The sequence below is a fragment of the Macaca thibetana genome, chromosome 13 (assembly GCF_024542745.1).
Source record: "Macaca thibetana thibetana isolate TM-01 chromosome 13, ASM2454274v1, whole genome shotgun sequence".
Lineage (NCBI taxonomy): Eukaryota > Metazoa > Chordata > Mammalia > Primates > Cercopithecidae > Macaca > Macaca thibetana.
In genome coordinates, this window is record NC_065590.1 from 43,858,044 (window position 1) to 43,882,789 (window position 24,746).

A 24,746-nucleotide genomic window follows, 5' to 3' on the forward strand; every position below is an offset into this window, starting at 1 on the left:
CCCAATTTGGAAAAGATGAAGTCAGCTTATCTCTGTTTGCTCATGATATGATCTTATACCTAGAAAATCCCAAAGACTCCTAGATTTCATATATTCTGTAAAGTTTCAGAATGAAATCAGTGTACAAAAATCTGTCATTTCTATACATGAACAACAAACTGAGAACCAAATCAAGAAGTACAATAGCTACAAAAAAAAGTAAAATATTTAGGAATATATTTTAAACAAGGGGGTAAAAGATCTTTACAAGGAAAACTCCAAAACACTGATGATAGAAATCATACATGACACAAATGGAAAAACTTCCCATGTTCATGGATCAGAAAAATCAATATCATTAAAACAACCATACAGATGTACAGATTGAATATAATTCCTATTTTTAAAATGTAATTTTTCACAGAATTAGAAAAAATAATCCTAAAATTCATATGGAATGAAAAAAGAGCCTAAATATCCAAAGCAATTGTAAGCAGAAAGAACAAAGCTGGAGGCATCACATTACCTGACTTCAAATTATACTACGAGGCTATAGTAACCAAAACAGCATGGTACTTGTATAAAAACAGACACATAGATCAATGTAACACAATAGAGAACTCAGAAATAAAGCCACATACCTATAGTCAACTGATCTTTGACAATATCAACACAAACATACCTGAAGGAAGGACATCCTTTACAATAAGTGGTGCCAGGAAAACTGGATTATCTGTGCGGAAGAATGAAACTGGACTTCTGTCTCTTACCATCTATAAGCCAACTCAAGATCAATTAAAGGCTTAAATGTAAGACTTGAAACTATAAAAATACTAGAAGAAAACCTAGGGAAAACTCCTCTGGACATTGGCCTAGATGAACAATTTATGACTAAGGCCTCAAAAGCAAATGCAACAAAAACACAAATAGACAAATGGGACTTAATTAAACCAAAGAGCTTCTGCAAAGCAAAAGAAATAAGACAACAGACAACATGCAGAATGGGAGAAAACATTTACAAACTATGGATACAACAAGGGACTAATATACAACGAACTCAAACAACTCAACAACGACATAAACAAATCAAAGAACATAAATATCTCCTCATCCTTTACCCACCTCCTACACTACCGAATGGGCAAAGAACATGAACATTTTTTCAAAAGAAAATATACAAATGTCTAACCTGCATATGAAAAAACGCTTAACATCACTAACCATCAGAGAAATGCAAATTAAAACCACAATGACATATTTCACAGAAGTCATAATAGCTATTACTAAAAATTCAAAAAATAACAGATGTTGGTAAGGATGCAGAGAAAATGGAACACTTACACACTGTTAGTGGGAATGTAAATTAGTATAACCTGTATGAAAAATCATATGGAGATTTCTCATAGAACTGAAAATAGGGGGGCCGGAGCAAGATGGCCAAATAGGAACAGCTCCAGTCTCCAACTACCAGCGCGAGAGACACAGAAGACCGGTGATTTCTGCATTTTCAACTGAGGTACTGGGTTCATCTCACTGGGGAGTGCCGGACGATCGGTGCTGGTCAGCTGCTGCAGCCCGACCAGCGAGAGCTGAAGCAGGGCGAGGCATTGCCTCACCTGGGAAGCGCAAGGGGGAAGGGAATCCCTTTTCCTAGCCAGGGGAACTGAGACACACAACACCTGGAAAATCGGGTAACTCCCACCCCAATACTGCGCTTTAAGCAAACAGGCACACCAGGAGATCATATCCCACACCTGGCCAGGAGGGTCCCACACCCACGGAGCCTCCCTCATTGCTAGCACAGCAGTCTGTGATCTACCGGCAACGCAGCAGCGAGGCTGGGGGAGGGGCGCCCGCCATTGCTGAGGCTTAAGTAGGTAAACAAAGCTGCTGGGAAGCTCGAACTGGGTGGAGCTCACAGCAGCTCAAGGAAACCTGCCTGTCTCTGTAGACTCCACCTCTGGGGACAGGGCAATAACAAACACAGCCGAAACCTCTGCAGACGCAAACGACTCTGTCTGACAGCTTTGAAGAGAGCAGTGGATCTCCCAACACGGAGGTTGAGATCTGAGAAGGGACAGACTCCCTGCTCAAGTGGGTCCCTGACCCCTGAGTAGCCTAACTGGGAGACATCCCCCACTAGGGGCAGTCTGACACCCCACACCTCACAGGGTGGAGTACACCCCTGAGAGGAAACTTCCAAAGCAAGAATCAGACAGGTACACTCGCTGTTCAGAAATATTCTATCTTCTGCAGCCTCTGCTGCTGATACCCAGGCAAACAGGGTCTGGAGTGGACCTCAAGCAATCTCCAACAGACCTACAGCTGAGGGTCCTGACTGTTAGAAGGAAAACTATCAAACAGGAAGGACACCTACACCAAAACCCCATCAGTACATCACCATCATCAAAGACCAGAGGCAGATAAAACCACAAAGATGGGGAAAAAGCAGGGCAGAAAAGCTGGAAATTCAAAAAATAAGAGCGCATCTCCCCCGGCAAAGGAGCGCAGCTCATCGCCAGCAACGGATCAAAGCTGGACGGAGAATGACTTTGACGAGATGAGAGAAGAAGGCTTCAGTCCATCAAATTTCTCAGAGCTAAAGGAGGAATTACGTACCCAGCGCAAAGAAACTAAAAATCTTGAAAAAAAAGTGGAAGAATTGATGGCTAGAGTAATTAATGCAGAGAAGGTCATAAACGAAATGAAAGAGATGAAAACCATGACACGAGAAATACGTGACAAATGCACAAGCTTCAGTAACCGACTCGATCAACTGGAAGAAAGAGTATCTGCGATTGAGGATCAAATGAATGAAATGAAGCGAGAAGAGAAACCAAAAGAAAAAAGAAGAAAAAGAAATGAACAAAGCCTGCAAAAAGTATGGGATTATGTAAAAAGACCAAATCTACGTCTGATTGGGGTGCCTGAAAGTGAGGGGGACAACGGAACCAAGTTGGAAAACACTCTTCAGGATATCATCCAGGAGAACTTCCCCAACCTAGTAGGGCAGGCCAACATTCAAATCCAGGAAATACAGAGAACGCCACAAAGATACTCCTCAAGAAGAGCAACTCCAAGACACATAATTGCCAGATTCACCAAAGTTGAAATGAAGGAAAAAATCTTAAGGGCAGCCAGAGAGAAAGGTCGGGTTACCCACAAAGGGAAGCCCATCAGACTAACAGCAGATCTCTCGGCAGAAACTCTCCAAGCCAGAAGAGAGTGGGGGCCAATATTCAACATTCTTAAAGAATTTTCAACCCAGAATTTCATATCCAGCCAAACTAAGTTTCATAAGTGAAGGAGAAATAAAATCCTTTACAGATAAGCAAATGCTTAGAGATTTTGTCACCACCAGGCCTGCCTTACAAGAGACCCTGAAGGAAGCACTAAACATGGAAAGGAACAACCGGTACCAGCCATTGCAAAAACATGCCAAAATGTAAAGACCATTGAGGCTAGGAAGAAACTGCATCAACTAACGAGCAAAATAACCAGTTAATGTCATAATGGCAGGATCAAGTTCACACATAACAATCTTAACCTTAAATGTAAATGGACTAAATGCTCCAATTAAAAGACACAGACTGGCAAACTGGATAAAGAGTCAAGACCCATCAGTCTGCTGTATTCAGGAGACCCCATCTCACACGCAGAGACATACATAGGCTCAAAATAAAGGGATGGAGGAAGATTTACCAAGCAAATGGAGAACAAAAAAAAGCGGGGGTTGCAATACTAGTCTCTGATAAAACAGACTTTAAACCATCAAAGATCAAAAGAGACAAAGAAGGCCATTACATAATGGTAAAGGGATCAATTCAACAGGAAGAGCTAACTATCCTAAATATATATGCACCCAATACAGGAGCACCCAGATTCATAAAGCAAGTCCTTAGAGACTTACAAAGAGACTTAGACTCCCATACAATAATAATGGGAGACTTCAACACTCCACTGTCAACATTAGACAGATCAACGAGACAGAAAGTTAACAAGGATATCCAGGAATTGAACTCATCTCTGCAGCAAGCAGACCTAATAGACATCTATAGAACTCTCCACCCCAAATCAACAGAATATACATTCCTCTCAGCACCACATTGTACTTACTCCAAAATCGACCAAGTAATTGGAAGTAAAGCACTCCTCAGCAAATGTACAAGAACAGAAATTATAACAAACTGTCTCTCAGACCACAATGCAATCAAACTAGAACTCAGGACTAAGAAACTCAATCAAAACCGCTCAACTACATGGAAACTGAACAACCTGCTCCTGAATGACTACTGGGTACATAACAAAATGAAGGCAGAAATAAAGATGTTCTTTGAAACCAATGAGAACAAAGATACAACATACCAGAATCTCTGGGACACATTTAAAGCAGTGTGTAGAGGGAAATTTATAGCACTAAATGCCCACAAGAGAAAGCAGGAAAGATCTAAAATTGACACTCTAACATTGCAATTAAAAGAACTAGAGAAGCAAGAGCAAACACATTCAAAAGCTAGCAGAAGGCTAGAAATAACTAAGATCAGAGCAGAACTGAAGGAGATAGAGACACAAAAAACTCTCCAAAAAATCAATGAATCCAGGAGTTGGTTTTTTGAAAAGATCAACAAAATTGACAGACCACTAGCAAGACTAATAAAGAAGAAAAGAGAGAAGAATCAAATCGACGCAATTAAAAATGATAAAGGGTATATCACCACCGACCCCACAGAAATACAAACTACCATCAGAGAATACTATAAACACCTCTACGCAAATAAACTGGAAAATCTGGAAGAAATGGATAATTTCCTGGACACTTACACTCTTCCAAGACTAAACCAGGAAGAAGTTGAATCCCTGAATAGACCAATAGCAGGCTCTGAAATTGAGGCAATAATTAATAGCCTACCAACCAAAAAAAGTCCAGGACCAGATGGATTCACAGCTGAATTCTACCAGAGGTACAAGGAGGAGTTGGTACCATTTCTTCTGAAACTATTCCAATCAATAGAAAAAGAGGGAATCCTCCCTAACTCATTTTATGAGGCCAACATCATCCTGATACCAAAGCCTGGCAGAGACACAACAAAAAAGAGAATTTTAGACCAATATCCCTGATGAACATCGATGCAAAAATCCTCAATAAAATACTGGCAAACCGGATTCAGCAACACATCAAAAAGCTTATCCACCATGATCAAGTGGGCTTCATCCCTGGGATGCAAGGCTGGTTCAACATTCGCAAATCAATAAACATAATCCAGCATATAAACAGAACCAAAGACAAGAACCACATGATTATCTCAATAGATGCAGAAAAGGCTTTTGACAAAATTCAACAGCCCTTCATGCTAAAAACGCTCAATAAATTCGGTATTGATGGAACGTACCTCAAAATAATAAGAGCTATTTATGACAAACCCACAGCCAATATCATACTGAATGGGCAAAAACTGGAAAAATTCCCTTTGAAAACTGGCACAAGACAGGGATGCCCTCTCTCAACACTCCTATTCAACATAGTGTTGGAAGTTCTGGCTAGGGCAATTAGGCAAGGGAAAGAAATCAAGGGTATTCAGTTAGGAAAAGAAGAAGTCAAACTGTCCCTGTTTGCAGATGACATGATTGTATATTTAGAAAACCCCATTGTCTCAGCCCAAAATCTCCTTAAGCTGATAAGCAACTTCAGCAAAGTCTCAGGATACAAAATTAATGTGCAAAAATCACAAGCATTCTTATACACCAGTAACAGACAAACAGAGAGCCAAATCAGGAATGAACTTCCATTCACAATTGCTTCAAAGAGAATAAAATACCTAGGAATCCAACTGACAAGGGATGTAAAGGACCTCTTCAAGGAGAACTACAAACCACTGCTCAGTGAAATAAAAGAGGACACAAACAAATGGAAGAACATACCATGCTCATGGATAGGAAGAATCAATATCGTGAAAATGGCCATACTGCCCAAGGTAATTTATAGATTCAATGCCATCCCCATCAAGCTACCAATGAGTTTCTTCACAGAATTGGAAAAAACTGCTTTAAAGTTCATATGGAACCAAAAAAGAGCCCGCATCTCCAAGACAATCCTAAGTCAAAAGAACAAAGCTGGAGGCATCACGCTACCTGACTTCAAACTATACTACAAGGCTACAGTAACCAAAACAGCATGGTACTGGTACCAAAACAGAGATATAGACCAATGGAACAGAACAGAGTCCTCAGAAATAATACCACACATCTACAGCCATCTGATCTTTGACAAACCTGAGAGAAACAAGAAATGGGGAAAGGATTCCCTATTTAATAAATGGTGCTGGGAAAATTGGCTAGCCATAAGTAGAAAGCTGAAACTGGATCCTTTCCTTACTCCTTATACGAAAATTAATTCAAGATGGATTAGAGACTTAAATGTTAGCCCTAATACCATAAAAATCCTAGAGGAAAACCTAGGTAGTACCATTCAGGACATAGGCATGGGCAAAGACTTCATGTCTAAAACACCAAAAGCAACGGCAGCAAAAGCCAAAATTGACAAATGGGATCTAATTAAACTAAAGAGCTTCTGCACAGCAAAAGAAACTACCATCAGAGTGAACAGGCAACCTACAGAATGGGAGAAAATGTTTGCAATCTACTCATCTGACAAAGGGCTAATATCCAGAACCTACAAAGAACTCAAACAAATTTACAAGAAAAAAACAAACAACCCCATCAAAAAGTGGGCAAAGGATATGAACAGACATTTCTCAAAAGAAGACATTCATACAGCCAACAGACACATGAAAAAATGCTCATCATCACTGGCCATCAGAGAAATGCAAATCAAAACCACAATGAGATACCATCTCACACCAGTCAGAATGGCGATCATTAAAAAGTCAGGAAACAACAGGTGCTGGAGAGGATGTGGAGAAATAGGAACACTTTTACACTGTTGGTGGGATTGTAAACTAGTTCAACCATTATGGAAAACAGTATGGCGATTCCTCAAGGATCTAGAACTAGATGTACCATATGACCCAGCCATCCCATTACTGGGTATATACCCAAAGGATTATAAATTATGCTGCTATAAAGACACATGCACTCGTATGTTTATTGCAGCACTATTCACAATAGCAAAGACTTGGAATCAACCCAAATGTCCATCAGTGACAGATTGGATTAAGAAAATGTGGCACACATACACCATGGAATACTATGCAGCCATCAAAAAGGATGAGTTTGTGTCCTTTGTAGGGACATGGATGCAGCTGGAAACCATCATTCTTAGCAATCTGTCACAAGAACAGAAAACCAAACACCGCATGTTCTCACTCATAGGTGGGAACTGAACAATGAGATCACTTGGACTCAGGAAGGGGAACATCACACACAGGGGCCTGTCATGGGGAGGGGGTGGGGGAGGGATTGCATTGGGAGTTATACCTGATGTAAATGACAAGTTGATGGGTGCAGCACACCAACATGGCACAAGTATATTAATATGTAACAAACCTGCACGTTATGCACATGTACCCTACAACTTAAAGTATAATAATAATAAATAAATTTAAAAAAAAAAAAAAAAAGAACTGAAAATAGAACTGCCATTTGAGGTAGCAATCCCGCTACTGGCTATCTACCCAAAGGAAAATAAATAATTAGATCTAAAAGATACCCACACTCATGTGTTTATCACTGCACTATTCACAACAGCAAAGAGATGGGATCACCTATGTTTACATCAGTGAACGACTGGATACAGAAAATGTAGTGTATATGTGCAATGGAATACCACTCAGCCAGAATTATCTTTTGCAGCAACATTGATGGAACTGGAGGCTATAGTCTTAAGTTAAATAACTCAGAAACAGAAAGTCGAACACCACATGTTCTCACTTACGAGTGAGAGCTAAATATTGTGTATACATGGACATAAAGTATGAAATAATAGACACTGGAGATTCAGTACTATAGGAGGTAGGTAAAGGATGAGAAATAAATAAATGAGTACTATGTACATTATTCAGGTGGTGGATACACTAAATAGCCAGACTTTACCACTACACGGTACAGCCATGTAACAAAACTGCACTTGCACCCCTTCAATGCATACCAAAAAAAAGTAATAGAGGTCTTCACCAACAGTTACCACCCTCCCACTGTTCTGAGACTCCAGTGTCTATTATTACAATCTATTTCCATGTGTTCACAGTATTTAGCTCCTATTTATAAATGAGAACATGTGGTATTTGACTTTCTGTTTTCTGAGTTATTTCACTTACGATAATGACCTCCAGGTCTATACAATGAACAGAACATATACAGAACACTCACCCATCAACTGCAAAAAAAAACATTCTTTTCAAGTGCACATGGAACATTCTCCAAAATAGACCACATGAAGGCCACAAAACAAATCTTAACAAATTTTAAAAGACAGCAATCACAGAAAATATATTCTCTGATTACAGTGAAATGACACTAGACATCAACAACAGAAGGAAAACTGGAAAATCCACAAATACATGAAAATTAAGCAATGCACTCTTAAACAACAGGTCAAAGAAGAAATCACAAGGGAAATTAGAAAACCGCTTGAGACTAATGAAAATGAAAACACAGTGTTCCTGTGTTAGGCCATTCTTGGATCGCTATAAAGGAATACTCAAGACTGGGTAATTTTTAAAGAAAAGAAGTTTTATTGACAGTTCTGCAGGCTCTACAAGCACAGTGCTGGCATCTACTCAGCTTCTGAGGAGGCCTCAGGGAGCTTTTCCTCATGGCAGAAGGTGAAATGGGAAGAGCAAGGGAAGGCTTGAGAAGGAAAAAGAGAAGGGGGAGGTGCCACACACTTTTAAATAGCCAGCTCTCATGAGAACTCACTACTGCAAAGATAGCACCAAGGGGATGGTGCTAAACCATTCATGAGAAATCTGCTCCCATGATCCAGTCACCTTCCATTTCACCTTCCTCCATGAGGAAAAGCACCCTGAGTCCTCCCCAGAAGCTGAGCAGATGCCAGCACCATGCATGTACAGCCTGCAGAACAATGAGTCAATTAAACCCCTTTTCTTTATAAATTACCCAGTCTCTGATATTTCTTTTTTTTTTTTTTTTTCCCCTGAGACAGGGCCTCACTCTGTCACCCAGGCTGGAGTGCAGTGGTGCAGTCTCAGCTCACTGCAACCTCCGTTTCCTTGGTCAAGCGATTCTCTAGCCTCAAATTCCTGAGTAACTGCAATAATAGGCATGAGCTACCATGCCTAGGTAATTTTTGTACTTTCTGTAGAAATGCGGTTTTGACATGTTGCTCAGGTTGTGTGGTATTTCTTTATAGTGATGCAAGAACAGCCTAATACAAAGTCCCACCTCCTACACTGGGTATTACATCTCAACATGAGATTTGGAGGGAACATTCAAGCCATATGAGTGCCCAAACTTGTGAGATGCAGTGAAAACAGTACTAATAGAGAAGTTTATGGCTATGTTTACATTAAAAAAGAAGAAAGATTGAAAACTAACAACCTAACTTTGTACCTTAAAAAATGAAAAAAAGAAAAAGAAACTAAACCCAAAGCTAACAGAAGAAAATAATAAAGTTTAGACCAAAGATCAATGAAATAGAGAATACAAAAGCAATAGAAAAAAATCATCAACAAAACTTAAGGTGATTTTTCCAAAGTATCTACAAAACTGACCAATTATTAGGCATACTAATTTAAAAAAAGAGAAGACTCAAATAACTAAAATCAAGAGTGAAAGAGGGGATATTAAAGCCAGTACAACATAAAATAAAGAGGGTTGTAAGAGAATATACAAACAGTCGTATGCCAACAAACTGGAAAACTTACATAAATGGACAAAATCTTTTAAACACACAGCCAACCAAGATTGGATAATGAAGAATTACATAATCTGGACAGACTTACAACTATTAAAGAGATTGCATCAGTAACCAACACTCCACACAAAGAAAAGACCAAGACCTCATGCCTTCATTAGAATATTTCAGCAAATATTTAAAGAAGAATGAACACCTGTTCTCCTCAAACTCTTCCAAAAAAATTAAAAGAAGGGAAAATCCCAAATTCATTATATAAGGCCAGCATTACCCTAATAATAAAGCCAGATGAAGACAAAGAAAACTACAGACCAACATTCTTGATAGATATTGGAGCAAAAGTCATTAACAAAATACTAGCCAACCAAATTCTTAGGCATAGTAAAAAGATAATATACCATGATCAAGTAAAATTTATTGATGTAAAGTAAGGATAGTTCAACATAAAAAAATCATTTTAATCACATTAACAGAATGAAAGATGAGAACTACATAATCATCTCAATTGATATACACAAAAATAGCGTTTGACAAAATTTGATGTTCTTTCATGCTAAAAATGTTCAACAAACTAGGATGTAAAGAAACTATTAATACCGCAACATAATGAAGGCTATACATGAAAAGACCACAGCTAACATCAATCTCAATGGTGGAAACGGAAAGCCCTTACTCTAGGATCAAGAACAAGACAAAGATGCCTGCACCCCTTCTATTTAACATAGTACTGGAATGTCCTAGTCAAAGCATTATGCAAGTGAAATAAAAGGCACCAAAATCAGAAAGGAAGTGAAATTGTCTCTGGTTACAGATGTCTTAATCTCCTATGCAGAAAGCCCTAAAGATCCCATTTAAAAACTTTAGAATAATTGAATTCAGCAAAGTTGCAAGATACAAGTCAACATACAAAAATCCATTGCATTTCTGTACACTAAAAATGAGCAATCTGCAAAGGACAGTAAGAAAACAATTTCATTTACAATAGCATCAAAAAGAATAAAATACTTTGGAATAAACCTAACCAAGGAGGTAAAAGACTTAAAACTAGAAAACACTGCTGATAGGTATTAAAGACACAAATAAATTGAAAGACATCCAATACTGTTAAAATGTCAGTATTGCCCAAGGTAATCTACCAATTCAGTGCAATCCCTATCAAAATCCCAATGGCATCTTTGGAAATATAGAAAAATCCATTTAAAAATTCATATGGAATCACAAGGGATGCTGAATAGCCAGAACAATCTTGAAAAAGGAAAAAGAGGTCTTTCTGATTTCAAAACATATTACAAGGCTACAGTAATCTAAACATTAGGACTGGCATAAACGCAGACATACAGACCAACAAAAATGAACAGAATTGAGAGCCCAGATATAAACCATTAACCATATGGTCAAACAATTTTTGACAGATGTCAACACCATTCACGCAACAGGAACTATCTCTTCAACAAACGTTGCTGGGAAACTGAATATCCCCATGCAAAAGAGCAAGTTGGACCCTTTTGTTACACCATAAACAGAAATTAACTCAAAATGAATTAAAGACCTAAACATAAGAAACAGAAGTATAAAACTACTAGAAGAAAACATTAGAGAAAAGCTTCATGATATTGGATATGACAATGATTTCTTGTGTGTGACAACAAAAGTAAAAGCAACAAAAGCAAAATAGACAAATGGGACTACAAATGGGGTTTAATCCAACTCAAAAACTTTTATGCATTAAAGGACACATTAAAGTACCAATAAAGTGAACAGACAGCGTGAGGAATGGGAGAAAATATTTGCAAATCTGACAAATCGTTAATATCTAGACTACATACAAGTTCCTACAACTTAAGAACAAAAACAACCTAATTAAAAATGGGCAAGGGGGCTGGGTGCCACGGCTCATGCCTGTAATCCTAGCACTTTGAGAGGCAGGATTATAGGCACAAGCCACCACAGGAAGCAGGAAGATTGCCTGAGCCCAGGAGTTCAAGACCAGCCTAGGCAACCTAGTGAAAGCCCCTCTCTACAATAATGGTTTTTTTTTAAATGAGTCATGCATTGTGGCACACACCTGTAGTTCCAGCTACTCAAAGGGCTGAGGTGGGAGGATCACTTGAGCCTGAGAGGTCAAGACTTTAGTGAGCCATGATTGTGATACTGCACTCCAGCCGGGGCAACAGAGTGAGACTCTGTCTCAAAGAAAACAGGGACAAGTGACTTGAATCTACATTTCTTCAATGAAGGTATACAAATGACCAACAAGCATATAAAAAGATGCTCAGTATCACTTATTAGAGAAATGCAAATCAAAACCATAAGGTAGCACGTCACATTCATTAGGATGACTAGTTTAAAAAAAAAAAAAAAAAAAAAAAAAAAACCAGAAAATAACAAGTTTGTCAAGGATTTGGAGAAATTAGAATTTTTGTGCACTGTTGGTAGGATTGTAAAATGGTGAACCACAATGAAAACAGTATGGTGTTTCCTCAAAAATTTAAAAATAGATTCACTGTATGATATGGCAATCCCCCTTCTGAGTATATGTCCAAAAGCACTGATAGCAGGGTTTTGGAGATATCTGCACATCCATGTTCATAGCAGCATTATTCACAATAGCCAGGAGGTGGAAGGAACCCAAATGTCAATAAATAGAAAATGGAAAAACAAAGCATGGTATATACATACAATAGCTTACTACTCAGTCTTAAAAAGGAAGAAATCTTGTCACATACTACAACACGGATAAACCTTAAGGACATTATGCTAAGTGAAATAAGCCAGTGACAAAAACACAAATACTGTATGATACCACTTTTACAAGATCTAAAGTTATCAAATTCATATAAACAGAAAATAAAATGTTGGTTATCAAACTGGGAGAGGGGCAAATGGGGAATTCTACAATGGGTGCAGTTTCAGTTTTACAAGACAAAGTTCTGGAGATTTGCTTCACAACAATGTGAATATACTTAACACTATTGAACTGTATGCTTTAAGATGTATAAGATGGTAAAAATTATGTTTTGCCATACACGGTGGTCCTAAGAGGTTTTTTTTTTATTTTTTGGTTTTTAATAAGGTTTATGTTTCTTACAAAAAATATATTTTTCACAGCTTCGTTATGTTTCAAACAATATTTTTAAACAATGTCCTGTCAAAGTTGTCAATATCTCTCTATACACCTCTGTACATCTCTAAGATATGGGGGTATATATCTCCCTATAACGTTTAAAATGCTAATTAAAGCAAATATTAGGTAAAATATTTTCCTTTTCTTTTCAAATTACGTGGTATACGTGAAAGAGTAAAATCACTTCTTGCAATATTCCAAGATAAAATATTCCAGTAATTGGCTAACAAAAACAAAAAATATATAAATAATAAGCTGGTTAAAAACACTATATATAAGAAAGATATAAATGAATTTTTAAAAATCAATATTTGAAATCATTCACTATTCTGTTATCAAACTGCCGAAGTAAGTATAAGAATGACAGAAGTCATAGGGAACTAGGACAACAAGATTTTCAAATTGACAAAATAAAGAAAAAAGTTCCACTGGGATATGTGCAAGTTGTTCTGTAATCTTACTTATGAGGGAGTTAGCAGAAATTGTACTTAGTATTTCACTCATATATTAATCATTTTTAACAGAATTCCTGGGGCCCTTGGACAGAGGGGATATGCTAAATGAAGCTTTTATTGGCCTGTCTTTAGCACCTCAAGGGGAAGACTCATTTCCAGATAACCTCCCTCCCTCTGGCCCAACCCACAGACATACTGTACAACAAAGAATACTGAATGGCTCTTCTAACAGGTAAGAAATGTTGACTGACGAAATTGCTCCATAAAGTATTTAGTATTACCTGTTCAAATGCGAACTAATAGCAAAGCAAGAATATTTCAAAATGTGAAGGAGAAAAATTTGCATTTCTCATGGCTCAGTCTTTGCAGGAGTTTGGTTATTCAGAGCAGGCATAATGAATAGCAGAAGTGAACGTAAAAATAATATTGCTACAATAAATGTTATTCTGCGCCAAAATGAAATTACTATAAAATATTGTCTGCATTCTGCTGTTAAATTCTAGGATTGTTGGACTGCCTTTAATAAATATTAACTTTTAGAATATGTAGTTTGAATTATAATTTATATAATATTTCTTTAATGCAAGTTTACCATTAGTTTTTGAAATCTGATAAATGATAGTTTAAATATCTGATATCTGTCTAGTTTGCTACATGGGGTTATTGAAAAGATAAAGAATATGAAATTTTTTTAAAAAGTAATAATGTTATTTACAGTGATAATGATAATATTAATTATGATGATAATGATTCTCTCAAGCAAGGGTCAGCAAGCTTTTTGTGTAAAGGGCCAGACAGCAAATATTTTAGGCTTTGCAGGTCACACAAACTTTTGCAACTACTCAATCCTGCTGTTACAGTAAAAAAGTGGCTACAGACAATATATAAATGAATCGGAATGGGGGTGTTACAATAAAACGTTATTTATAAAAATAGGCAGTGGGTCAGATTTGGTCCCTGGTTTATGTATAACATTCCTGCTTTTGAGGATCCTGACTATTTTCAGTAATTATAAAGAGGCCAAATTTTTTAAAAAAATGTATATATCAATTATATATACCCACCTACAATACCCTCAAGAAAAATGCCTCAAACTATACACATTAACAGCAAATAAAGAGGGGGAGGATTTCCAAGTATGAAAGAGTTTATTTGGATATCGGCAAATCTTCTCCCCAAGAAACTAATATAAAACTAGACAAAAACCATCATTTCTGGGCGTTGGAAATCAAACAAAGGCAAACAACAAATTGAGAAGCATTTATTCATGAAAAATTGCTGAACTTCTAGTAATAAAGTAGAAGTCTTTTATTTTCTTGCCTGAAGCTGCTTCCATCATCCTGCCCGTCCCCAGACTAGTTCTACCAGGGTAGGGCTGGCTTTAAAAACCAACAGCTGACTTGATTTGGAGCTGAGGGTGGAAAAACTCTACCTAGCAGCATTGTCTAATAAAAGTAGCAAACTATTGTCAGTGAAAGTGACAAACTTGATAGGAAATGCCAGTTCTGCTCGTCTGATTAGGGCAAGTGACTGAATGGCAAACTAGCCAAAAATTCAACAGGGAGGTCCTGGAAATGAGAAAGCCAAAGAGGCGCTAATTAAACTCTCCACAAAATCTTTTTTTTTTTTTTTTGAGACAGAGTTTTGCTCTAGTTGCCCAGGCTGGAGTGCAATGGCACGACCTCAGCTCACTGCAACCCCCCACCTCCCTGGTTCACACGACTCTCTTGCTTCACCCTCCATAGTAGCTGGGATTACAGGTGCCCACCACTGTGCCCTGCTAATTTATTTATTTATTTGTATTTTTAGTAGAGACAGGGTTCCACCATGTTGACCAGACTGGTCCCAAACTCCTGACCTCAGGTGATCCACCTGCCTCGGCCTCCCAAAGTGCTAGGATTACAGGCATGAGCCACCACGCCCAGCCCGCAAATTCTTGATGGGATTGTATGACCTCTCATTTTTTGGCTTTCTCTTGCCTGGTATTTTCCACCTTATGCTTCTTTCTTCCTTCACACCCAAATGCCAAAAGTGCCCCTCTCTTTCTGCCTTTTCCCTGAGAAGCTATCCTTTTTGAAAACTGCCTCTTCAGATTGCATGGTACTTTATAGCATCTTCCTTGTAGTTCATGCTTCAATGTACCAGAATATCAGGCGCTAGGGAGATCATGCATTAGCATTTGCTGTTTTTTCCATTTTATTTACAGTTATTTTCAAGTTTGAACATTCTCTGTCTTCAAGTTATGCTAAGAACATGATTGTCATGTACTTTCATTTTTCCTTGTATAATGTTCTGTATTGTTCATAAAAGAAGTATTGGGAGATAGAACATAGGCGACTGCTGTTATCTTCAGCTACCTAGAAGTCCTACCTCTTTATTTATTTATTTATTTTATTTTGGGGGCAGGGTGTCACTCTGTCACCCAAGCTGGAGTGCAGTGGTGCGATCATGGCTTACTGCAGCTTCGACCTCCCAGGCTCAGGTGATTCTCCCACCTCAGTGTCCTGAGCAACTGCAACTACAGGCACGTGCCACCATGCCGGGCTAATTTTTGTATTTTTTGTAGAAACAAGGTTTCACCATGTTGCCCAGGCAGGTCTCAGACTCCTGGGCTCAAGTGATCCTTCTGCCTTGGCCTTTCAAAGTGCTGGGATTACAGGCGTGAGCCACCACGTCTGAATACTTCTTTAAAAACAATTTTACTGAGATATCACTTACATATACCATAAAATTCACCCATTGTAAGTATACAAGACAATGATATTTGGTAAATTTATAAAGCTGTATGACCACCACCACAGTTTAGGTTTAGAGCATTTCCATCACCCCCAAATAGTTCCATTATACTTAATTTCCATTCTCCTAACCCAGCCTGAGGCAAACATTGCTCTGCTTTCTGTCTCTAGAGAAATTTTGTATAAATGAAATCATATAATCTGGACATTTCATATAAATGAAGTCATACAATACATTGTCTTTTGTATCTGGCGTCTTTCACTTAGCATTATGTTACTGAGGCTCATGTTGTAATATATAGTTTATTCCTTCTTAATTGCTGAATAGTATTCTATTACATAGATGTGCCACATTTTGCTTATCCACTCACCAGCTGATGGATATCTGGGTTATTTCCATTTTGGGGCTATTATGAATAATGTTGCTGTAAACATTCACATTGAAGTTTCTAAGTGGACATATATTTTCATTTCCCTTGGGCAGATATCTAGGAATTGAATTGCTGGGTCTTATTCTAAGTTTGTATTTAATTTGCTAGTTTTAAGAAACTGCCAAATTGTTTTCCAAAATGCCTGTAACATTTTACATACTCACCAGCAATATATAAGGATTCCAGTTTCTCAGTATCCTCACCAACATTTAATATTGTTGATCTTTTTTTATTATAACTATTCTGGTGGGTGAAGAATGATATCTAATTGTAGCTTTAATTTGCATTTCCGTAACAACTAATGATGTTGAACATTTCTTATTTGCTCATTAGCATTCTTTATTGTTATAACTATTCAAATTTGTTGTCCATTCTTTAGTTGAGTTGTCTTGTTATTGAATTGTAAGATACTTTTATATATTCTGAATACAGGTTCCTTATTAAATACCTGATATGCAAGTATTTTCTCCCTGTCTGTGGCTTGCCTTTTCATTTTCCAGTAGTGTCTTTTGAAGTGCAAACGTTTCCAAATGTTGGTGAAGCCCAGGAGAGCAATTTTTTCTTTTTTTGATTGTCTTTTATGTGTTGTACTTAAATTTCTTTCTAATCTGAGAATGCGGATGGATATTTTCTCATGTTTTCTTCTAGAAGTTTTATAGCTTCTGCTCTTAAATTTAAGTCCATTTCGAGTTAATTTTTATGTAGGATGTGAATAAGGGTCTAAGTTCATTATTTAGAACATAGAAATACACATTTCCCCATTACTTTTTTTGAGAGAAAAAAAACTCATTTTACCCACAGAATTGCCTTTGCCCCTTCATCAAAAATCAACTGACTATAGGTGTTAAGTGTTTATTTCTGGATTTGTCATTCTGTTCCATTCATCTATATGTCTATTCATACAGTAACAAGTGCCTAGACTTTGCTCTACTGAGGACCCTGCTGAACTAGGACCTCACAAAACATAGCCAGTACCACAAAAATAAACAAGAAAAAGATGAACAGTTTCATACGAAGTTACGTCAAAGTAACAGAAAATGAAAACTACACACATCAATTAAGGAAAATTATCTTCCCCCAAAACAATCATGATGTCAAAGAAAACTGTACAACAACACACCAGGCAGAATTAGATATATTGGAATAAGCAACTGGGTATATTGAAACCCACTCTGAATTAGAAAGACAAAATGAGGCCAGGCATGGTGGTTCATGCCTGTAATTCCAGCACTTTGGGAGGCTGAGGCAGATCACCTGAGGTCAGGAGTTCAAGACTAGCATCTCTACCAAAAATATAAAAATTAGCCTGGCGTGATGGCACATGTCTGTAATCCCAGCTCCTTGGGAGGCTGAGGCAGGGGAATTGCTTGAACCCGGGAGGCAGAGGTTGCAGTGAACTGAGGCCGCATAATTGTACTCCAGCCTGGGTGACAGAGTGAGACTCTGTCTCAAAAAAAAAAAAAAGAAAAAGAAAAAGAAGAAAAAATGAAAAAGACAAAAATGAAAAATAGAAATGGACAGGAGAGAAGGAGGGAGGGATGGAAGAAGACACCAAGAAAATTGGCCAGGTGTGGTGGCTTGCACCTGTAATCCCAACACTTTGGGAGGCCAAGGTGGGAGGATCCCTTGAGCCCAGGGGCTCAAGACCAGCCTGGGCAACATAGCGAGACCTCATCTCTACTAAAAAAAGAAAAAAAAAAAAATTAGCCTGGCATGGTGGTCCATGCCTGCAGTCCCAGCTACTTGGGAGGCTGAGGTGGGAGGATTGCTTGGGGCCCTGAACATTAAGGCTTCAATGAGTCCTGATTATGCCAGTGCACTCCAACCTGGGTTGCAAAGTGATATCCTGTCTCAAACAAAAACAAAAACAAAAACAAAAAAGTCCACTGAAACAAATAAATGAAAAAAAAAAGCATAATATTATCCAAAAATGAAAAATAAGTTACAGGGTACCCAAATGAGAATAAACTCATTATAAAACTTAATTAAAAACACTGAAAATGGCAGAAAACAAAAGAAAATGAGAAGTAAAAAGTCAAGACAAAGTAATGGAATGGGAGATAAGACAAAGAAGCAACAGCACTTGTATAATTGGATTCCATGAAAATGAAAAAATAAAACAATGTAACAGAATACTCGATACTAAAAATCCAAGAGAATGTTGCAAAATGTATTCATGTACTTTTGCTTATGTAAGTTATTTGATCTTTTTACCAGAAGGCCCTAAACATTTAATCATTGAAATATAAGAGTATAGCTAGGATATTTCTTGGAGCTGATTGTTCTGTTATAATTTTTCTCAGACACCCAAAGTGCACTTTCAGGAAAAAAGTATTGAACTTTTCAAACAAGTATCAAACTTTTCAAAAAAATAAAATATAAGGCAAGGCAAAAGCAGAACTACAGTTTTCAAAAACTCAGTGACTGAAAGTGTGAACCAAGGATAGTATAGTCATCCATGATCTCCTTCAAGTATGAACGCTAAAAGAAACAGTTTTCAATATAGGGAATTCTGTACCCATGAACCTTTCTTGAGGAATACTAGAGGAAGAGTTTCATCTAACCATGAGATGAGTAAGAAAGTGTCAGTACAAGGACTGACTGTATTTTAATAAATATAAATGTAGACAGAAGATAAAAGGGGTGGAAGACCCATATACAAATACTGTATGTTGTGATTAAGTAGAAGTAATACAGCTTTAGAAAATGGGAGTGGAACAGAGAGTTAAAGAGTAAGATAGAATAAGCTCACTGATTGTTGTGTAGCCAATAGGTGGGAGTTAAAAGATACAATAAAAACTCATATGCCACATAATAAAAGTTAACTAAGAAGAGACTAAGGGCATTAGAAAAGATACAAGTACAAAGGTAACCACTAGAACAAAACCACAAACTTTACTACCTACCATTTACTTTTATTTATGTTTTTTAAGAGATGGAGTCTCACTGTATTGCCCAGGCTGGAGTACAATGGTTATTCACAGACATAATCCCACTACTGATTGACCCACTCTGTTTCCAGCCTGGCCCAGCTGACCCCACCTTAGGCAACCTGGTGGTCCTCAGCTCCCAGGAGGTCACCATGTTGATGCCAAACTTAGTGTGGCACCCAATGGGCATTCTGCAGCCCAGAACTCCTGGGCTCAAGTGATAAATAAGTGAGAAGAAAGGAAACACACGTCAGAGAGAAACATAGCAAATATATCAAAATTCACAAAATTATAAAATATTAGTAAAAGAGTTGAAACCTAGCATATCAGTCATATCAATTAATGTAAATGGACTCACCTCACCTATTAAAAAAAAAAAGATTTTCAATGTGCTCATAAAGCAAGATCCAGCTATGTACTGCAAGAAAGACATACATCTAAATAAAATGATTCAGAAAGGGTAAAAATAAAGGAATGGGAAAAGATATTCAGGCAAATGAAAATAAACCAACAGAAACCATACCAATTATAGAATTCAAGCCCAAAAGCATAAAATCCAACAAAGAAAAGCAATTAATGCAACTTTCACAAAGATAAAACACTTAAGAATATTTGTACAACAAATAATATAGAAGCCACCTTTATAAAGGAAAATCTATAAAAGATGCAAGGAGATATAGAGAGATATGAATAATAGGAGATTTTAACTTACTATTTTTTTTTTTTTTTTTTGGCAGGGTCTCATTCTTGCCCAGCCTAGAGTGCAGTGGCATGATCATGGCTCACCACAGTCTTGACCTCCTGGGCTCAGGTGATCCACCTCAGCCTCCTGGGTGGCTGGGACTACAGGCATGTGTCACCACACGCAGCTAATTTTTTGTATTTTTTGCAGAGATGGAGTTTTGCCATGTTGCCGAGGCTAGTCTTGAACTTCTGGGTTCAAGTGATCCACCTGCCTTGGCCTCCCAAAGTGCTGGGATTATGGGCATGAGCCACCACACCCAGCCTAACTCACTATGCTTACTACAGAATAGATCAAGTAAGCAAAAAGTAACAAGAAATAATACCTAAACATAATAATGTAGATATTATGAATATTCATCAAATTCTATTCCTTGATAAAAGAGAATAAGTTTTCTTCCTAAGAATTCATGGACTATTTACAAAACAAGTACGTTACTTGCCAAAATATATCATTAAATTTCACTAAATATTACAAACACTCTCCATCCACAATGTAATAAAACCAGCAATGTTTAACAAGAACCAACATGCCCTTCCTTGTATAAATTTTAAAACTTTTTCTCAAACAACTTTTGGATGAAAGAAGAAATACAACATGAAATTTCTAAGACGTAAGTATAATAAAACACTACATATCAGAATATATGGGATGTATTTAAATAATAATCAGAGGAAAATTGATACCACTAAGCACTTTTACAAGAAAAAAAAATGAAAAAAGAGAACAATTCTAACTCAAAAGCTTTAAAAAATAACAAGAAACTAAACCAAAATAAAGCACAAGGAAAGAAATAATAAAGATAAAACCAGAAATTAATGAGGCAGAGCAGGCATTGGCAAACTTTTCTCCTAAATGGCTTCAGTGTAAATATTTTAGGTTGATGGACCATATGTTCTCTGCTGCAACTATTTAACTCTGTTGTAGCACAAAAACAGTCATAGACAATACATAAATGAATGGATGTGGCTGTGGTCCAATAAAACTTTATTTACATGGAACTGGAGAACATTATGTTAAGTGAAATAAGCCAGGCACAAAATGACAAACTTCACATGTTCTCACTCATCTGTGGGAAGCTAAAAATTAAAACACTTGAACTCATAGAGATAGTAAATGTAATAGTGGTTACCAGAGGCTGTGAAAGGTAATTGACGGTGGCGGGGATGGTTAATGGGTACAAAAATGCAGTCAGATAGAATGAGTGAGATCTAGTATTTGATAGCACAACAGGGTAATTACAGTTAACAGTAATTTATTGTATATTTTAATAAAAATAAATGAGTATAACTAGAATGTTTGTAACACAAGGAAATGATAAATGCTTTAGGTGATGGACACCTCATTTGCCCTGATGTGCTTATTACACATTGTATACCTGTATCAAAATATCTCATGTACTGCCAGGCACGGTGGCTAATGCCTGTAATCCCAGCATTTAGGGAGACTGAGGCAGGCGGATCACTTGAGGCCAGGAGTTCGAGACCAGCTCGGCAAACACGGCAAAACCCTATCTCTACTAAAAATGCAAAAAAATTTAGCCATTCGTGGTGACACACACCTCAGGAAGGCTGAGGCATGAGAATTGCTGAAACTCGGGAGGCAGAAGTTTCAGTGAGCTGATCGCGCCCCTGCACTCCAGCCTGGGTGACAAAGCAAGACCCTGTCTTAAAATTTCATGTACCCCATAAATGTATACACCTACTATGTATCCAACAAATTAAAAATTAGCCAGGCGCGGTGGCTCATTCCTGTAATCCCAGCACTTTGGGAGGCTAGGGCAGGCGAATCACAAGGTCAGGGTCAAGTTTGAGACCAGCCTGGCCAACGTGGTGAAACCCCGTCTCTACTAAAAATACAAAAATTAGCCGGGTGTTGTGGCACACACCTGTCATCCCAGCTACTTTGGGAGGCTGAGGCAGGAGAATTGCTTGGACCCAAGAGGCAGAGGTTGCACTGAGCCTAGACTGCGCCATTGTACTCCAGCCTGGGCGACAGAGCAAGACTCTGTCTCAAAATAAAAAAATTAAAATTAAAACAAAAAAAGAAATTTCCAAAGCAAAACAAAAAATTTTATTTACAAAAACAGGTAACCAGTCCATAAGCCATAGATTACTGACACCTCAGATAGAAGACAAAAAACAAAAACAAACAAACAAAAAACCGTAGGTGTAATTAAGATATCAAATCCAAATGTTTTTGAAACAACAAAATAGACCAGCTTGATCAAAAAAAGAGAGAGAAAACACAAACATACAAAATAAGAAATGGCAGAAGGAAGGAGGGAGAAATTAACCATTTAAACAAGAGAGGGTTTTTTCTTTTTAGTCATAACAGACTACTTTGCAAATTTCTGTGCAAATGAATTTGAAAACTTAGAAAACAATAGATAATATACTAGTTAAATACAGATTGCCAAAAGTGTCCACCATTGAATTTAGAAATCTGAAGCACACCAGTTTTCATAAAAGAAATAGACAAGGTTATTAAGAAATTACCCTGTAAAAGAGCAAAAGGCCCAGATGACCGGCTAGAATTCTACCAAACCTTCAAAGATCAGATATTCCCAATGCTGTATAAATTATTCCAAAGCACTGAAAATAAAAAAAAAAATTTTCTACAGAAAAATGACAAGCCAATATCATCCATGTAAAAAATATTAAGTAAAATATTAGTGAAAAAAATCCAACACATGGATCCACCCTGAAAATACAAGGTTGTTTTAGTGTTACCAAATCCATTAATATCATATACCATATTAATAGATCTAAGGTTGATAAAAATCATACAATTATTTATATAGATGTTGAAAAAGCCTTTGACAAAATTCAGCTCCCATTCCTAGCTAAAACACAACAGGAATTGAGGGACACTTACTTTACATAAGAAAAACAATATTTTTTTAAATTCTCTTTTAAAGTTTCTCACTTTGTCTCTTACATACTGTCACATATCTTAAAAGATTCGAAAGTGATTATTTTAAAATTCATTGTTCCAATCTCTGCCTTTTAATTGGAGGGTTTAATCCATTTATTATTAATGTAATTACTAATAAGTCAGGATTCACATCAGTCATTTTGCTGCCATTTTCCACATTTCTTGTAGCTTTTTATTCCTCTATTCCTCACTTATTGCCTTCTCTTGTGTTAAGTAGGTATTTTAATATCCTTGTCGTTTCTTTGGAGGCTTTTTCTTTGTGGTTTACCTGATGATTATAAATCTTAATTTATAACCATTTAGTTTGTTTTAATATCAATTTAACATCAATAGTATATAAAACCTTTGCTCCTGTATTGCTCCATTCCTCTCTCTAGATCCTTTGTGTTGTTATAAATTATATCTTTATACATACACATTTGTGTGTAACAAATTAAAACCTTAAACATTATATTGGTCTGACCTTGCATTCTTATAAAGAAATACCTGAGACTGGGTAATTTATAAAGAAAAGAGGTTTAATTGGCTCACTCTTCCTCAGACTGTACAGGAGGCATGATGCTAGCATCTGCTCAGTTTCTGGGGAGGCCTCAGGAAACTTACAATCATGGCAGAAGGCAAAGGGGGAGCCAGTACTTCACATGGTCAGAGCAGGAGGAATAGAGGGGTTTGGGAGGAGGTGCCACACACTTTTAAACCACCAGATCTCATGAGAACTTACTTGCTATCACAAGAACAGCACCAAGGAGACAGTGCTAGGCCATTCATGAGAAACCACTCCTACGATCCAATCACCTCCCACCAGGTCCCACCTCTAACTGTGGGGATTACAATTTGACATATGTCAAATTTGATTTGGTGAGGACACAGATCTAAACCATGTCAGACAGTGTATAAACAAAATGGATGATCCTAGGACTAAATTAAAAATAATTAGATTAGGTACAGCCCTAAACTAGTTCTTATATTTCAAATAAGTCAACTTCTCTGGTTGCCTCAATTTTCTCATTTGTATTAGATTATCCTTTCCAAGGTCTGAAATTATTTGTTGTAGAACAAATAAACCTTGTATTGCAGTAAATATATCTACTTTGATATTTACAGCTAGAAATTAACTACAATATTGGTTGGTTTCCTGCTATTATAATGAACCAGTATTGAATTCATACATAAGAAACTCCAAATGAAATACTATCTTGTTAAAAGTTGTTAAATTTTGGCATGATTTTATTTGATTCATGTCTAAGCAGTTTTCCTTTAAGTTGGAACAAACCAAAAATACTCATCTATTCAGAATCCTGGTGTGTGCCTATAAACAATATAATGGATGAAAATTTTCAGTGTTTACAAAACAAAGAAATTGTCAACAGAATGCCTGGCAGTAGACTTACCAGGAAAAAAAAAATTACAGCCTATAATTCATGAAGATTGGCTCAAAACAAACTGTCCCTGCCAACAGAAAATCTGACAATTATTCTGTTGTCTAATTTGGCTCAGCCTAAGTTGACCTTGTTTATTCATCTCAGTCTTTTAATTCTTGTTAACTTGGCATGAGAGGAGAACATATGGCGTATGTCTAGG

At 37.2% G+C, this 24,746-nt stretch overlaps 1 protein-coding gene across 5 annotated transcripts in view; it reads left to right on the plus strand.

The window, feature by feature from the left end:
- WDPCP (WD repeat containing planar cell polarity effector) overlaps window positions 1-24,746 on the plus strand; it is a 487,239-nt gene that overhangs the window by 417,377 nt on the left and 45,116 nt on the right. For all 5 annotated transcript variants that reach the window (XM_050753476.1, XM_050753477.1, XM_050753475.1 and 2 more), the window contains one exon: window positions 13,460-13,622. In XM_050753476.1, the coding sequence (XP_050609433.1) occupies window positions 13,460-13,622 (163 nt within the window). The remainder of the gene's footprint in view (window positions 1-13,459; window positions 13,623-24,746) is intronic.